This window comes from Pseudorca crassidens, chromosome 1 (genome assembly GCF_039906515.1).
Source record: "Pseudorca crassidens isolate mPseCra1 chromosome 1, mPseCra1.hap1, whole genome shotgun sequence".
NCBI lineage: Eukaryota > Metazoa > Chordata > Mammalia > Artiodactyla > Delphinidae > Pseudorca > Pseudorca crassidens.
Genome location: NC_090296.1, coordinates 101,249,848 through 101,268,553, shown reverse-complemented (window position 1 = coordinate 101,268,553; position 18,706 = coordinate 101,249,848). Strand labels below are relative to the sequence as shown.

Genomic DNA, 18,706 nt, shown 5'->3' with positions numbered 1-18,706 from the left:
TCCCTCATCTAGGAAATGGGACAGTTCCAAGGTATGTAAAGTACCTTCCCCTCCTCCCTTTCCTGTTTCCTTCCTCTCCTTTCCAACTCCTTTCCCTTCTCCCTCCTTCTCCCCACTCCCTTGCAACATCTCCTCCCTCCTGTCTCTTCTTCTTCTTTTTTTTTTTTTTTTTTTGCGGGTTCGCGGGCCTCTCACTGCTGTGGCCTCTCCCGTTGCGGAGCACAGGCTCCGGACGCGCAGGCTCAGCGGCCATGGCTCACGGGCCCAGCCGCTCCGCGGCATGTGGGATCTTCCTGGACCGGGGCACGAACCCGTGTCCCCTGCATCGGCAGGTGGGCTCTCAACCACTGGGCCACCAGGGAAGTGCATCTTCTTGTCTCACCTCTTTCCTTATCCCCGTTCTCCTCCCCCCTCTCCCCCTCTTCTTCTCCCCCTCCTCCCTATATTCCCCTTCCTCTTGTTCATTCCTTTCTCTCCTCTCCCCCCACCCCACATAAGCGATCCCTACTCATGTATCAAATTGGTAATTATCATCAATTAGAGATTCATCTGGGCCAGTGGTTCTCAAAGTTTTCCATCTTAGGATCCCTCTAGACTCTTAAAAATTATTGAGGACCCCAAAGAGCTTTTTGTTTATATGGATTATATCTATCAGTATTTATCATATTAGAAATTCAAACTGAGAAAAATCATAAAACACAAGAATACAGAAGCACATATTCCAGTGATGATGCCTTCACCACACATCAGTAGCCTCTGGAAAACTCCTGAGAAAGTGAGTGTTTTAAAAGCCACACATATTATTATGTAATACGTATTATTATGAAAATAGTTTTGACCTTGGAGGATCCCCTGGAAGGACTCCCAGGGTCAGATCAACTTTGAAAGCAGCTTATCTGGGCTAATGAGCCCTTTTCCAGCCCCTCCCTGTGAGACCTCCCTGGGGCCATTCAGGCCCTTGTAGGGGTTTGGAAGTGGAGGAGGAAGGTAATTGAGAGAGGGGGGCTCAAGCGGAGGCTCTGGGGCAACCATATGTGGCAGAGGAGGGGCCCTGCGGGCACAGAGGGGCAGTGGGAAAGGCAAGAGACCAATGGGGGCTGTGAATCACTGAAAATCTCTAGATATTTTCAGTATTTTAAAAACAAAAACAAAACCAGAAACCATATAAGTAAGGCTCACCAAAAATGTCACATCTTGGTTTTTTGGTTAAAAGTGGGACAAGCGAGCCTGGTAACCCTGGTCAACTCATACTAATAATACAAGCTCCTCTGTAAAGAGCTTTTACTATGTGCCAGGTACTATGCTAAGGCCTTTGCACATACCAACTCATGTAATCCTTGTAACAGCCTATAATGCAGTTTATTGCCTCCATTTCATAGGTGGGGAAATTGAAGTTGGGAGGGCTGAATAACTTGCTCATGGTCGCCCAGCTTCTGAGTGGCAGAGGGGGGATTGTAACCAAATCTGACTACATACTGCATAGGAAATTCTGTGTGGAGGTTAATTTATTCATTTGTTGTTTGATTGCACTGATAACTATTCGAGTTAACCAATGGCAGGGCCAGAGGATCTACCACTAACCCCCAAGCTACTCCAAATCTAAGAAAAAACTGTGTGCTTGCTGCTAAAATATAATGTCCAAAAAGATAAAATCATGACTCCCTTGAAAGTAAAACATGAACATATATCAAAATGTTTATTTAACTGAATAATTAGTTAATAAGGGAATTCATAAGATGTCACAACCAGCTCAGCTTGACGTACAGAGATTTATATTCCCTTCGGGCAAAATTCATTTGGCTCACCATAGAGGAATCACTGGCACTCGCAGATCAGGCACTCAGTAGTGGCATTAGCCAGCTCAGCCTTTGTAAGGGGAGTTCTGTTGTTGCCACATCCTCGCTCCCTGCTGCATGGCCTCTTCATTCACGGTCCCATGGAGCAAGCACTGTGGCAGCTGTGTAAAGAAGCTCTGCGACCTCCACAGAGCACAGGAGTTTGTCTACCTGATTATTAAGAGTCTTCTCTGCAGTGGCTGCCCTTTGGAGGCGTTGACATGGGAGACGAGTTTCTTCATTCTGCCTCTTCAGAGGGGTCCAGCCACATATCTCTGTCCAAGATTTCCTTGTCACCAATCTTCAAGGCCCTGACCATCCAGCCAAACCATCAGCAACTGCCCATGAATCAATGTAGATCTGTACTCTGGCCATCTCTCCCCCCAGACATAGTGTACAGTCATATGTCCTGTTTGAATTTCTGCCCACTGGGAGGATTTTCCTTCACCATTGTCTTCACAGTCCCCCATAAGTGGGGCTATAATGCTCCAGCTGTCCACTTTCATGTAGTACCAGCATATCATACAGACCCATCTATAATCCAGGCTTGAGTTTTCTCCCTCAGTCAGCTGGTCATAAGCAATCCCCTGAAGGTCATAGGCATGGAACAAGAGAAGAGGCAAACAACAGGAGCTGTGTTGCAGGGGTCTGAGCCGCCTACTCACAATTTACTTGTACATCATGGACCCGCCTGAGTTCAGTCTCTCATATACCATTTCCACTTGATGAAAGATTGCTGCTGTGCACACCCAACCTTAAAACAAGGCATGTCAGACAACGTCCATATTATGAGGAGAACTCAAGCTGCATGGTCACCTCATTCAGCCTCTATGAAGACCTAGTAGCAAGCCAGAACCTGCTTCTCAAAAGGATAGTCATCTGCAGAAGAGGACGTAGATTTGCTTCACAATCCTAGAGGTCTGCACCGTAACTGTATCGGTGCTTGCCAGAGGCTCCATACAGCTTCTCTGTTTGACACTTCAAGTATCATTGGACTCGCTGGATCATAAAACCCAAGTGATAGAGTAGCTTGTACTGTAGCCTAGACAGCTGTAGAGCCTTCTCTTGTTCTGCTTCCCAATCCACCCGCCTGTAGATGGGTTGAGGTTGCGTATGTTGCCTCCAAAGTGACCTACCAAGGGTTGTGCCTCTTGCTTTTTGTCGGTAATACAAGCTGCAGCAATTCATCTTCCACCCTGACGGGGATATTTCAAAATGCTCCAGACCAATGGACCCTCACAAATTTCACTGCTGGTACAATTCTATGTCAGTCTGTGTCCAGTCAGGAGAAAGAAGCCATAGAGTAACATGAACAGAGAAAGATTAGTATAAGAAGTATTAGAAGAAGTAACGGATTGGCCAGTAAAAAGTGGAGAATTCTAAGCAATATAGGGATGGTAGCTTTAAGAAGCAGCCAAAAGCTGGGTACTCCCTCAACCTCTATTTTGGTGATAATTTAACTGTACTGTGATTGCCTGTTTCTTTGTCCCATCGCTAGACTCTAGGGTCCTTGAGAGCAGGAACCACATGCCTTGTTCTCCATTATATCTCCAGTGCTAAGGGGGAGACCTACCACCCCAAAGACTAGGAGTAAATGAGTGAATGAATGAGTGAATGCAGCCAATATTGGCACTCTAGCAACCTGCAGGAGAATCATCCTGTTTCCTGCTACATATCCCAGACCCAAAGAAAGGTACCTCCCACACACACCTGGATGCTTCAGTCCAATCTGAGAAGATGCTGATAATCCTTTCAAGGGAGCCGCCAGTGGAGGGCTGTGTGTAGCCTTTGTCAACCTTTCCTAAAAAGGAGGCAAAAGTCTAGCTCAGCTTCCCAGACTGTCCCCACTGGGTTCTTAGTCCCCAAGCCGAGAGCTAAACAATAACCCCAGAAGAGTCTCACTGTGCCCCTGATTGCTATGTGAACACATGCACACAGCTGGGCCTCGCCTATTGGGGCTGGAACAGGTGTAGATGGGATTCCCATCAAAGGCTCCTCTCCGGACCTGGGAAAGCAACTGCCCGGGGCGGACCGGGCCGAGCCGAGCCAAAGCGGAGCGGGGAGGGGCGGGGCGGGGCGCGGGCGAGCCTATAAAACAGGCCGGGTCAGGCCCCGGCAGAGGTGGAGTCATGGGGGACGCGTTCAGGGAGCGCACGGCTAGGCTGCTGACGGACTACCTGGAGTACTGCGCCAGCGAGCGCGGCACCCCCGTGCGGGCGCCGTCCACGCCCGAGGCCGCCGTGCGCCCGTGGCCGCCTGGAAACAGAAGACCAACCTGCACTTCTTGTCGCAGTACCGCGGCTTCCGCGGGAACCGCGTCGAGCTGGTGGCCTGGATGGCGCAGGAGCTAGTCGCCAACAACCGTGGCGGCCCCAGCTGGGGCCGCGTGGCAGCGCTCGTGACCTTCGCGGGGACGCTGCTGGAGAGGCCGCCGCGGGGGGCCCTTAGGCGGAAGAAGACGGAGAATGAAGACGTTAGCAGAGACTGCCGGTTCCTGGTGGCCTTGCTGTGTGCTCAGCTCTCCGGACGGCACCGCGCCTGACTGATGGCGAACGGCGGCTGGGTGAGCGCGGCGGGCGTGGGGACCCGGGGCGGGTGGGCAGCCCGGGACGCGCCCACGCGGCCGGCGCCCGGAGGGACCCTGCGGCGCCAGCCCCGTGGGGCGTTCGTTTCAGCAGGCCTGGGACATTCGTGGTGAAGTCCGGCTTTCTCCTCTACTGGCGGAGTCAGTCACCAAAACAGGCCTAGCTAGACGGCTCTCATACTAACCCATTCTGAAACAGCAGCGCACGACTTGGGTTTGCACACTTCGGCCTTGTCCTTGACCGCCCTCGGGGTTTTAGGGTGAGCTCATGTTAGGTCTGGATGCTTTGCTTAGGTAGAAATTCCCAAAGTGGCGAAGTCAGCAACGGCGTGGCCTGGGCCAGGTGGGTTCTTTCTCCAACACTTACTAGATGCACCTTTCTCCACAGACCCCCACGGCTCTGCAAGTCAGAGCACACCAGCCTAAAACGTTAGAATGAAAAGGCAGCCCCTTGTCCAGCCCCCCCATCCCTCAGGAAGAGCTGAGGCAGAGGTCTCTGGGGGGTGGGGGGGCGGTGGTTGCGCGGGCACCCCGTGGTGCTGACAACTCGAGGTTCCTTAACTGCCAATTCACTGCACCCAGCCCTCAATGGGGAGATAGCCAGGCGCCCTGGCGCGCAGCTGTAAGCCATTGATCTCTGTGGTCTAGGCTAGAGCGGGAGGCCCTTGCACTGCGGCTTCTAAACTGAGCTCATGATCAGCGAGAGTCTGGCCAGCCTTCAGTAAGAGGGGAGAATGCCTCCTGGGTTCTGAGCGAGACCCCTGCTTCTTTCTTCTCCTCCTTACTGGGATTGAATCAGCAACCGTGGTGACCCAGGTTATAGAAGAAACAGAGCCAAACTATTAAAACCAACAATTAAAAAAAATCTAAGAATCTAGGGAAGACACTGCAGGAAACTTAGCCTCCTGTTTTGCAATTTCCTGGTAGACCTGTATTGATGAATTGGGTTCCATTTGTGGAGGAGAGGTAGTATTTGAATCAACCTTGACCTTGCATGAACAGTTTGAGGTGTTAGCATTAATTCCATTCTTTTGGGATGGGAAGGGATCGGGAGGCGGGGTCTTCAAGTATTCAGACCTGTGAACTCTCAGAACGCCACCTGAGCCGTTTTTTCTTAACAAGGCATTTGGCCCCCAAGGGCACTCCGCAATAAAGATGAAATTGATAGGGGCGCATTGTTTTTGTTCTCATCTTTTGGCTAATCACCATTGAGTAAGGAACAATCTTTTAACATCAAGAAGCAGAAATTCCACAAATGAGTAAACTAGACATGCCCACACCTCTCTCAGCTGCAGTTAAAATGCCACAGGCTGGCTTTCATGTCCCGCCCCCCCCCCCCGGCCATTTTTCTGACTGGAACTGCTTGCTTTATTGTCTCAGGGGATACCTTTCAATTTAGCGATTTGTCAGTTTCCCAAAATGGCATCAGTTCCTTGCTCAGGAAAGAACATGATATAGTATTCTACCTTCCTCTCGGCTTTTGAAAGAAGTGAGTGAAAAGATGAGTATTCTTGCTCTAACTGACAAAGTTGTGTCCCCTACGACCTTCTACCCCCTATGTTAGCCTACTTCTTACAAATACTAACTCGAAGCTTCTTAATTACAAGTTACCTATTACTCAGGATTTCTTTTTTTTTTTTTTTTTTTGCGGTACGCGGGCCTCTCACTGTTGTGGCGTCTCCCGTTGCGGAGCACAGGCTCTGGACGCGCCGCCTCAGCGGCCATGGCTCACGGGCCCAGCCGCTCCACGGCATGTGGGATCCTCCCGGACCGGGGCACGAACCCGTGTCTCCTGCATCGGCAGGCGGACTCTCAACCACTGGGCCACCAGGGAAGCCCTAGGATTTCCTTTTTTTACATTTTAAATTCAGGAGTTGTCTTAGTGTTTAATTTAGAACCCCTGGTGCATTTTATTGAGTACAGGTTTTGGTTATGAAGCAATCTAGTTCTCTTCTCCCTCCCCTTATGGGATGGATTTTGTCTCTCCTTCCAACGCTCATTGCCGCCATCTTGGGAAAGACAGCTGGTCTGGGTTTTTCTCTCATACTCTACAGCAATGATCTTAATCTACTTCTGGTCAAAATTATCGTGAGATCTAAAATTCTTAACTCATTTCTACCTGCCGAACTGTGACCAGCCAAGCAAATTTGAGATGTGAAAGAACAAACCAGAGTAAACCACCTCCTGAGACATTTTTACCTGCATTCATATGAGTCCTACAGTGATTCAGCCAGCATTTTAACTCCTGACAAGTACTGAGAGATATTAGGACAAAGGCACAAATGGCTCTTCTTTAAATGGGAGACACGGGTCTAAAGGCTTATTGCTCCAAAGAATTACAGAAGAAACTGCTTTCCATTAAATAGGAAATACGGGGCTATTTGCTACCTTTGGATAAGAGTGGATATGTATCTCTCATTTATCCATGATTTCATGTGCTACTGCTGACTAATTTATCAAGGCACTGTGTCAGGGGTGTAAAATGATACTACAAGTCTTCCCAGTCACAGTTTAGTTTAACAAAGAATGTAATAGTAAATACTTTTTTAAGGAATTCTTTCTAAATCCTTTAAAATATAATTTCTGGGACTTTTAGGTTTTTAGAGTTAATATATTGAAATTTTATTTTTCTGACTTCAATAAATTATTAAATCTTTAAAGTTTTAATTTTTGCATCTTTAAAAAAAAACAGTTGGGGGCTTCCCTGGTGGCGCAGTGATTGAGAGTCCGCCTGCCAATGCAGGGGACACGGGTTCGTGCCCCGGTCCGGGAAGATCCCACATGCCGCGGAGCGGCTGGGCCCGTGAGCCATGGCCGCTGAGCCTGCGCTTCCGGAGGCTGCGCGTCCGGAGCCTGTGCTCCGCAACGGGAGAGGCCACAACAGTGAGAGGCCCGAGTACCGCAAAAAAACAAACAAAAAAATTTGGTTCCGCTTGGGATTCAATAAGCCTTTATTCTTAGGAGTAACTTAATTGATGACAATTTCCTTTTTATTGTCTCTTTAAATACAACACATACAATTATTTTAAACATTTAATCAATACACAGGCACATAACAAGTCCTTCTCTTTCACCTTCCATTCTGTAGTCAACCCATCGCTTGAAGTAGATGGAGAAAGAAAACTTTGCCCTGTACCTGAGCCCTATGAATTTCAAAGACAAAAAATAGCTTAACAGGAGAGAAACATACAAATCTTATTTGATGTTAATGTTTTTTACAGGGACTTCATAGAAAAGAAGTGAAAACTCAAAGAAGCAGTAAGACTTGGGGTTTACATACCATTTTAACAAAGGGTGATAAATTGTGGAGATATGACTAAACAAAGAAAAGGGGTTTGGGCTTCCACGGGTGGTATATTGTGGGACAGTGACTAGGACTATATGGGGGAAACTAATGGAAGATGAGGATTATTTTAGTAAAATTAATGTAGATTCATCTTGGCATTAACTCCCATCGCCAGTGATAAGAGTGTTCTCCCCTTCCTGGTACAAGAAGGCACCTTTCTCACAGGAAATTTATGCCCTGCTTTTAGGCAGCAGGGGGTCAGAGAGCCCTTCCTATATATATTATTTCTCAGTTGCCTTCAGCTAAAATAATCAGTATGCCAAAGTGGCATATTTGGGGGTAACATGTTCTGATCCCCTTCAGTGGTTAACAGTGAACACAGTTATTCTAGTGCCCGCTGGAATCTGCATTCGTCTGTCCTTCGGAGCCCACACAGACCCAGCCAAGCTTGCTAGCAGCCAGGGGCAAAGCACCCGTGAGGACAAGAAGCCAGCCCAGATCTGCTTCAGCAGCATCTTCATGGCCAAAGCTGTTGCCGATGCATTAGATCAAGACTTGGACCAAAAGGAATGGATAAAATGATTCAAGATGGAAGAGGTGATGTGACCATTACAAATGGTGCTACCATTCTGAAACAAACACAAGCATTACATCCAACAGCCAGAATGCCGCGAGAGCTAAGGCTCAAGAGAAAGAAGGAAATGACACCACATCAGTGGTCATCGTTGCTGGCTCTCTCTTTGATTCCTGTACCAGGTTTTTTCAGAAATGGATTCATCATTTCCAGATCACTTTAGAAGGATTTGGAAAGGGTACTGAAATCTTGACATGCCGTGACCTGTGGAAGCGAGTGACAGAGAAGTGTTGTTAAACAGTGCAGCCACTTCACTGAGCTCAGCAGTTGTCTCTCAGTATTCAAGTCTTTCTCTTACCTGAGTGTAAATGCAGGGAGGAAAGTGATTGATCCAGCCACAGCTACTGTTGTAGATCTCAGAATAGTTAAGAAACCTGCTAATGCCCTCCAGGGTATAATGCTAAGTGAAATAAATCAGAAAGACAAATACTGTGTGATCTCTCTTACTGGTGGAATCTAAAAATAAAAACAAAAAAACAAGCTCATAGATAGAGCAGGTTGGTGGTTTCCAGAGGTGGGGGTAGAGGGGTGAGAGAAATGGGTGGGTAAACTATTCTTGTTTTTTTGCTTGTTTTTAGTTTAAATAAACTGTCTTTTTTTTTTTTAAAGGAAACTTGGTGGGACAATTGATGATTTTGTGTTGGTGGAAGGGCTGGTTCTCACCCATAAGGTGACCAATTCTGACATATCCAAAGTTGAAAAGATTAAGATTGGGCTTAAAAACAGATCATGATAATCAAACAGTTGATTCTTAAGACATATGCTCTTAGTGATCTTGTATTAAATTTCCGGATCAAAATGAAGATTGTGGTAGTTAAGGACATTGAAAGAGAAAATATTGGAACCAAGCCAATTGCTCATACTGACCAACTTGACTGCTGACATGCTGGGTTTGGCTGAATGAGCTGAGGGGGTCAGTTTACATGGTTCTGGCACACTGCTCAAGATTACAGGCTGTATTATCCCAGGAAAAAGTTATAGCTGTTGTTCCTGGTTCTAACACATTGGTGATTGAAGAAGCCGGGCCCTCAGTTCATGATGCCCTATGTGTTATTCATTGTTTAGTAAAGCAGAGAGCTCTAATTGCAGGAGGTAGTGCTCCAGAGATAGAGTGGGCCCTGTGGTTAACCGGATATTCATGAACATTGAGTGGTATGAAATCCTACTGCGTTCATGCCTTTGCAGATGTTACTACGGAGCTCATTCCATCTACACTAGCTGAAACTGCTGGACTGAATCCCACGTCTACAGTCACAGAACTAAGAAAACCGGCATGCCAAGGAGAAAAACTATAGGCATTAATGTCCAAAAGGATGGTATTTCCAACGTTTTGGAGGAACTGGTTATTCAGCCTTTGTTGGTTTCAGTCAGTGTACTGACTAGCAACTGAAACTGTGTGGCCCTGCAATAAACCTTTCTCTGCTCCAAACTCTGATGTTTCAGTTTGTTTTTCACTGTATGTGGGGCATGTGAACTTGCATTTGGTAATAGTATGAAGTAGGACTCACTTCTTATAAAAGAAGAGTTGGGGTGGGTGTTTCAGCACTGTTTATAGATGGTCCATTTTTTCCCAGCTAATTTGAATGTTTAGTTTGTTGACTTATCTTTTTCTCTACTAATAGCACTGTGTCTCAATTACTATATGTTTATGACATGTTTAAACATCTGGTGTTATAGTCTAATTTACCCCACCATTCTTCTTTCTCAAAAAGAAAAAAAAAATCCTTGGCCATTTCTGTGAATTGTTTAAGTTGAATTCTGAAAACCAGTTTATAAAGAATCCATTAAGACATTGCTTTAGGATTTTGAATAGAATGGGATTGGATTATAAATCAATTTGGAAAAAAGTAGTAACTTTACAATATTGTGTCTTCCCTTCTTATTTAGGTCTCTTATGGTTTTCTTCATACAGGTCCTGTGTTTTTGCCAGGAGTATTCCAACTCTTTGAGTTCTTTTGCCACTGGGAATAGAATCTGGAGAGGATCTTTTGCCTTCCCAAAGGGAGCCTGCCTTGAAGAGAAGAGCTCACAGGACAGAGGTCAGAGATTGGGGGTGGGATGGAGCATGGAGAAAAAGTTTTGATGACATGACTGAAATCTCACAGTTTGGCTGAGCCTAAAGCTTGTTGGGGCTCAATAAATTTCCGTTTCTTCTTAAACTGATTTTTTTTTTACTTTTATTTTATATTGGAGTATAGTTGATTAACAATGCTGTGTTAGTCTCAGGTGTACAGCAGAGTGATTGTTATATACATGTATCTACTCTTTTTCAAATTATTTTCCCATTTACATTGTTACATAATATTGAGCAGAGTTCCCTGTGCTATACAGTAGGTCCTTTTTGGGTATCTATTTTATATATAGCAGTGTATACATGTCAATCCCAAACTCCCTGATGATCCCTCTCCACCCCCCACCCTTCCCCTCTGGTGACCATTTGCTCTGTAAGTCTGTGAGTCTGTTTCTGTTTTGTAAATAAGTTCATTTGTATCATTTGTAAAAGATTTTTTATAAAAGTGATATCATATGATATTTGTCTTTCCCTGTCTGACTTATTTCACTTAGTACAATAATCTCCAGGTCCATCCATGTTGCTGCAAATGGCATTATTTCATTCTTGTTAATGGCTGAGTAATATTCCATTGTTTATATGTACCATATCTTCTTTATCCATTCTGTCAATGGACATTTGGGTTGCCTCCATGTCTTGGCTATTGTAAACATTGCTGCAGTGAACACTGAGGTGCATGAATCCTTTCAAACCATGGTTTTCTCCAGATATATGCCCAGGAGTGGAATTCCTGGATCATATGGTAGCTCTATTTTTAGTTATTTTAAGGAACCTCCGTACTATTCTCCTTAGTAGCTGTACCAATTTACATTCCTACCAATAATGTAGGAGGGTTCCCTTTTCTCCACACCCCCTCCAGCATTTATTGTTTGTAGACTTTTTGATGATGGCCATTCTGACTGGTGTGAGGTGATATCTCATTGTAGTTTTGATTTGCATTTCTCTAATAATTAGCAATGTTGAGCATCCTTTCATGTGCCTGTTGGCCATCTGTATGTCTTCTTCGGAGAAATATCTATTTAGGTCTTCTACTCATTTTTTGATTGGGTTGTTTGTCTTTTTGATCTTTTTGATATTGAGCTGCATGAGCTGTTTGTAAATTCTGGAGACCAGTCCCTTGTCGGTCACATCACTTGCTAATATTTTCTCCCATTCTGTGGGATGTCTTTTCATTTTGTTTATGGTTTACTTTGATGTGCAAAAGCTTTTGAGTTTAATTAGGTTCCATTTGTTTATTTTTGTTTTTATTTCCATAACTCTGGGAGACGGATCAAAAAAGATGTTGCTGCGATTTGTGTCAAAGTGTTCTGCCTATGTTTTCCTTTAAGAGTTTTATAGTGCCTGGTCTTCAGTTTAGGTCTTTAATCCATTTTGAGTTTATTTTTGTGTATGGTGTTAAAGAGTGTTCTAATTTCTTTTTTTTTTTTTTACATGTAGCTGTCCAGTTTTCCCAGCACCATTTATTGAAGAGACTGTATTTCCCTCATTGTAGTCTTGCCTCCTGTGTCATAGATTAATTGACATAGCTGCATGTGTTTATTTCTGGGCTTTCTATCCTGTTCCATTGAACTATATTTCTATTTCTGTGCTAGTACCATAATGTTTTGATGACTATACCTTTGCAGTATAGTCTGAAGTCAGAGCGCCTAATTGCTCCAGCTCCATTTTTGCTTCTCAGGATTGCTTTGGCTATTCAGGGTCTTTTGTGTCTCCATACAAATATTAAGATTTTTTTCTTCTAGTTCTGTGAAAAATGCCATTGGTAATTTGATAGGGATTGCATTGAATCTGTAGAGTGCCCTGGGTAGTATAGTCATTGTGACAATATTGATTCTTTCAATCCAAGAACATGGTATATCTTTCCATCTGTTTGTGTCATCTTCAATTTCTTTCATCAGCATCTTATAGTTTTCAGAGTACAGGTCTTTTGTCTCCTTAGGTAGTTTTATTCCTAGCTATTTTATTCTTTTTGATGTGATGGTAAATGGGATTGTTTCTTTAATTTCTTTTTCTGATCTTTCATTGTTAGTGAATAGAAGTGCAACAGATTTCTTTCCTTTTTTTTTAAACATCTTTATTGGAGTATAATTGCTTTACAATGGTGTGTTAGTTTCTGCTTTATAACAAAGTGAATCAGTTATACATATACATATGTCCCCATATCTCTTCCCTCTTACATCTCCCTCCCTCTCACCCTCCCTATCCCACCCCTCTAGGTGGTCACAAAGCACCGAGCTGATCTCCCTGGGCTATCATCAGTGTCTTATAATTTTCTGCATACAGGTCTTCTGTCTCCTTAGGTAGGTTCATTCCTAGATATTTTATTCTTTTTGTGGCAGTGGTAAATGGGAGTGTTTTCTTGATTTCACTTTCAGATTTTTCATCACTAGTGTATAAGAATGCTGGAGATTTCTGTGCATTAATTTTGTATCCTGCTACTTTACCAAATTCATTGATTAGCTCTAGTAGTTTTCTGGTAGCATCTTTAGGATTCTCTATGTATAGAATCATGTCATCTGCAAATAGTGACAGCTTTACTTCTTCTTTTCAGATTTGGATTCCTTTTATTTCCTTTTCTTCTCTGATTGCTGTGGCTAAAACTTCCAAAACTATGTTGAATAAGAGGGTTGAGAGTGGGCAAACTTGTCTTGGTCCTGATCTTACTGGAAATGCTTTCAGTTTTTCACCACTGAGGACGATGTTGGCTGTGGGTTTGTCATATATGGCCTTTATTATGTTGAGGAAAGTTCCCTCTATACCTACTTTCTGCAGGGTTTTTATCATAAATGGGTGTTGAATTTTGTCGAAAGCTTTCTCTGTACCTATTGAGATGACCATATGGTTTTTCTCCTTCAGTTTGTTAATATGGTGTATCACATTGATTGATTTGCTTATATTGAAGAATCCTTGCATTCCTGGAATAAACCCCACTTGATCGTGGTGTATGATCCTTTTAATGTGCCTATGGATTCTGTTTGCTAGTATTTTGTTGAGGATTTTTGCATCTATGTTCATCAGTGATATTAGCCTGTAGTTTTCTTTCTTTGTGACATCCTTGTGTGGTTTTGGTATCAGGGTGATGGTGGCCTCATAGAATGAGTTTGGGAGTGTTCCTCCCTCTGCTATATTTTGGAAGAGTTTGAGAAGGATAGGTGTTAGCTCTTCTCTAAATGTTTGATAGAATTCGCATGTGAAGCCATCTGGTCCTGGGCTTTTGTTTGTTGGAAGAATTTTAATCAGTTTTTCAATTTCAGAGCTCGTGATTGGTCTGTTAATTTTTTCCTATTTCTTCCTGATTCAGTCTCAGCAGGTTGTGCATTTCTAAGAATTTGTGCATTTCTTCCAGTTGTCCAGTTAATTGGCATAGAGTCGCTTGTAGTAATCTCTCATGATCTTTTGTATTTCTGCAGTGTCAGTTGTTACTTCTCCTTTTTCATTTCTAATTCTGTTGATTTGAGTCTCCTCCCTTTTTTCTTCATGAGTTTGGCTAATGGTTATCAATTTTGTTTATCTTCTCAAAGAACCAGCTTTTAGTTTTACTGAATTTTGCTATTGTTTCCTTCATTTCTTTTTCATTTATTTCTGATCTGATCTTTATGATTTCTTTCCTTCTGCTAAATTTGTTTGGTTTTTTTTGTTCTTCTTTCTCTGATTGCTTTAGGTGCAAGGATAGGTTGTTTATTCGAGGTGTTTCTTGTTTCTTAAGGTAGGATTGTATTGCTATAAACTTCCGTCTTAGAACTGCTTTTGCTGCATCCCATAGGTTTTGGGTCGTCGTGTCTCCATTGTCATTTGTTTGTAGGTATTTTTTTATTTCCTATTTGATTTCTTCAGTGATCACTTCGTTATTAAGTAGTGTATTGTTTAGTCTCCATTAGTTTGTATGTTTTACAGATCTTTTCCTGTAATTGATACCTAGTCTCATAGCATTATGGTCGGAAAAGACACTTGATACGATTTCAGTTTTCTTAAATATACCAAGGCTAGATTTGTGACCCAAGATATGATCTATCCTGGAGAATGTTCCATGAGCACTTGAGAAAAATGTGTATTCTGTTGTTTTTGTATGGAATGTCCTATAAATATCAATTAAGTCCATATTGTTTAATGTATCATTTGCAGCTTGTGTTTATTTTCATTTTGGATGATCTGTCCATTGGTGAAAGTGGGGTGTTAAAGTCCCCTACTATATTGTGTTGCTGTCGATTTACCCTTTTATGGCTGTTAGTATTTGCCTTATGTATTGAAGTGTTCCTATGTTGGGTGCATAAATATTTACAATTGTTATACTTTCTTCTTGGATCGATCCCTTGATTATGTGATGTCCTTCTTTGTCTCTTGTAATACTCTTTATTTTAAAGTCTGTTTTGTCTGTTATGAGAATTGCTACTCCAGCTTTCTTCTGATTTCCATTTGCATGGAATATCTTTTTCCATCCCCTCACATTCAGTCTGTATGTGTCCCTAGGTCTGAAGTGGGTCTCTTGTAGACAGCATGTATACGGGTCTTGTTTTTTGTTTTTTTAACATCTTTATTGGAGTATAATTGCTTTACAATGGTGTGTTAGTTTCTGCTTTATAACAAAGTGAATCAATTATACATAAACATATGTTCCCATATCTCTTCACTCTTGCGTCTCCCTCCCTCCCACCTTCCCTATCCCACCCCTCTAGATGGTCACAAAGCACCGAGCTGGTCTCCCTGTGCTATGTGGCTGCTTCCCACTAGCTATCTATTTTACGTTTGGTAGTGTATATATGTCCATGCCACTCTCTCACTTTGTCACAGCTTACCCTTCCCCCTCCCCATATCCTCAACTCCATGCTCTAGTAGGTCTGTGTCTTTATTCCTGTCTTACCCCTAGGTTCTTCATGACATTTTCTTTTTTCTTAGATTCCATATATATATATGTATTAGCATAAGGTATTGGTCTTTCTCTTTCTGACTTACTTCACTCTGTATGACAGACTATGTCCATCCACATCATTACAAATAGCTCAATTTCGTTTCTTTTTATGGCTGAGTAATACTCCATTGTATATATATGTGCCACATCTTCTTTATCCATTCATCTGCTGATGGGCACTTAGGTTGTTTTCATCTCCGGGCTATTGTAAATAGATCTGCAATGAACATTTTGGTACATGACTCTTTGAATTATGGTTTTCTCAGGATATATGCCCAGTGGTGGGATTGCTGGGTCATATGGTAGTTCTATTTGTAGTTTTTTAAGGAACCTCCATACTGTTCTCCATAGTGGGTCTTCCAATTCACATTCCCACTGGCAGTGCAAGAGTGTTCCCTTTTCTCCACACCCTCTTCAGCATTTATTGTTTCTAGATTTTTTGATGATGGCCATTCTGACCGGTGTGAGGTGATATCTCATTGTAGTTTTGATTTGCATTTCCCTAATTATTAATGCTGTTGAGCATTCTTTCATGTGTTTGTTGGCAATCTGTATATCTTCTTTGGAGAAATGTGTATTTAGGTTTTCTGCCCATGTTTGGATTGGGTTTTTTTGTTGTTATTGAGCTGCATGAGTGGCTCGTAAAATTTGGAGATTAATCCTTTGTCAGTTGCTTCATTTGCAAATATTTTCTCCCATTCTGAGGGTTGTCTTTGGGTCTTGTTTATGGTTTCCTTTGCTGTGCAAAAGCTTTGAAGGTTCATTGGGTTCCATTTGTTTATTTTTGTTTTTATTTCCATTTCTCTAGCAGGTGAGTCAAAAAGGATCTTGCTGTGATTTATGTCATAGAGTGTTCTGCCTATGTTTTCCTCTAAGAATTTTATACTGTCTGGCCTTACATTTAGGTCTTTAATCCATTTTGAGCTTATTTTTGTGTATGGTGTTAGGGATTGATCTAATCTCATACTTTTACATGTACCTGTCCAGTTTTCACAGCACCACTTATTGAAGAGGCTGTCATTTCTCCACTGTACATTCCTGCCTCCTTTATCAAAGATAAGGTGACCATATGTGTGTGGGTTTATCTCTGGGCTTTGTATTCTGTTCCATTGATCTATATTTCTGTTTTTGTGCCAGTACCATACTGTCTTGATTACTGTAGATTTGTAGTATAGTCTGAAGTCAGGGAGCCTGATTCCTCCAGCTCCGTTTTTCGTTGTCAAGATTGCTTTGTGTTTCCATACAAATTGTGAAAAAAATTTTTCTAGTTCTGTGAAAAATGCCAGTGGTAGTTTGATAAGGATTGCATTGAATCTGTAGATTGCTTTGGGTACTAGAGTCATTTTCACAATGTTGATTCTTCCAATCCAAGAACATGGTATATCTCTCCATCTATTTGCATCATCTTTAATTTCTTTCATAAGTGTCTTATAATTTTCTGCATACAGGTCTTTTGTCTCCTTAGGTAGGTTTACTCCTAGATATTTTATTCTTTTGTTGCAGTGGTAAATGGGAGTGTTTTCTTGATTTCACCTTCAGATTTTTCATCACTACTGTATAAGAATGCCGGAGATTTCTGTGCATTAATTTTGTATCCTGCTACTTTACTAAATTCATTGATTAGCTCTAGTAGTTTTCTGGTAGCATCTTAAGGATTCTCTATGTATAGTATCATGTCATCTGCAAACAGTGACAGTTTTACTTCTTCTTTTCAGATTTGGATTCCTTTTATTTCCTTTTCCTCTCTGATTTCTGTGGCTAAACCCTCCAAAACTGTGTTGAATAAGAGTGGTGAGAGTGGGCAACCTTGTCTTGTTCCTGATCTTAGTGGAAATGGTTTCCGTTTTTCACCATCGAGGACGATGTTGGCTGTGGGTTTGTCATATATGGCCTTTATTATGTTGAGGAAAGTTCCCTCTATGCCTACTTTCTGCAGGGTTTTTATCATAAATGGGTGTTGAATTTTGTCAAAGTCTTTCTCTGCATCTATTGAGATGACCATATGGTTTTTCTCCTTCAGTTTGTTAATATGGTGTATCACATTGATTGATTTGCGTATATTGAAAAATCCTTGCATTCCTGGAATAAACCCCATTTGATCATGGTGTATGATCCTTTTAATGTGCTGTTCGATTCTGTTTGCGAGTTTTGTTTTGTTTTGTTTTTTGCGGAACGCGGGCCTCTCACTGTTGTGGCCTCTCCCATTGAGGAGCACAGGCTCCGGTCGTGCAGGCTCAGTAGCCGTGGCTCGTGGGCCCAGCTGCTCCACAGCATGTGGGATCTTCCCCGACCGGGGCACGATCCCGTGTCCCGTGCGTCAGTAGGCGGACTCTAAGCCACTGTGCCGCCAGGGAAGCCCCCTGTTTGCTAGTATTTTGTTGAGGATTTTTTAATCTATGTTCATCAGTGATATTGGCCTGTAGTTTTCTTTCTTTGTGACATCCTTGTGTGGTTTTGGTATCAGGGTGATGGTGGCCTCGTAGAATGAGTTTGGGAGTGTTCCTCCCTCTGCTATATTTTGGAAGAGTTTGAGAAGGATAGGTGTTAGCTCTTCTCTAAATGTTTGATAGAATTCGCCTGTGAATCCATCTGGTCCTGGGCTTTTGTTTGTTGGAAGAATTTTAATCACATTTTCAATTTCAGAGCTCGTGATTGGTCTGTTCATATTTTCTATTTCTTCCTGATTCAGTCTTGGCAGGTTGTGCATTTCTAAGAATTTGTCCGTTTCTTCCAGGTTGTTCATTTTATTGGCATAGTGTTGCTTGTAGTAATCTCTCATGATCTTTTGTATTTCTGCAGTGTCAGTTGTTACTTCTCCTTTTTCATTTCTAATTCTGTTGATTTGAGTCTCCTCCCTTTTTTTCTTCATGAATTTGGCTAACGGTTTATCAATTTTGTTTATCTTCTCAAAGAACCAGCTTTTCATTTTACTGAATTTTGCTATCATTTCCTTCATTTCTTTTTCATTTATTTCTGATCTGATCTTTATGATTTCTTTCCTTCTGCTAAATTTGTTTTTTTTGTTGTTGTTGTTGTTCTTCTTTCTCTAATTGCTTTAGGTGCAAGGTTAGGTTGTTTATTCGAGATGTTTCCTGTTTCTTAAGGTAGGATTGTATTGCTATAAACTTCTCTCTTAGAACTGCTTTTGCTGCATCCCATAGGTTTTGGGTCATCGTATCTCCATTGTCATTTGTTTCTAGGTATTTTTTTTATTTCCTCTTTGATTTCTTCAGTGATCACTTCGTTATTAAGTAGTGTATTGTTTAGCCTCCATGTATTTGTAATTTTTACAGATCTTATCTTGTAATTGATATCTAGTCTTACAGTGTTATGGTCAGAAAAGATACTTGATACAATTTCAGGTTTCTTAAATTTACCAAGGCTTGCTTT

At 42.3% G+C, this 18,706-nt stretch overlaps 1 protein-coding gene and 1 pseudogene across 1 annotated transcript in view; both read left to right on the top strand.

Annotated features, from left to right (window-relative positions):
• The first annotated feature begins 3,964 nt into the window (after window positions 1-3,964).
• Window positions 3,965-18,706, top strand: part of BCL2L10 (BCL2 like 10) — a 46,756-nt gene continuing 32,014 nt past the window's right edge. Inside the window, 3 exon segments of the mRNA XM_067747273.1 lie at window positions 3,965-4,076; window positions 4,079-4,398; window positions 10,252-10,378. Of these exon segments, the coding sequence (XP_067603374.1) occupies window positions 3,965-4,076; window positions 4,079-4,377 (411 nt within the window). The 3' untranslated portion in view covers window positions 4,378-4,398; window positions 10,252-10,378.
• Window positions 4,381-9,863, top strand: LOC137219199 (T-complex protein 1 subunit delta-like; annotated as a pseudogene).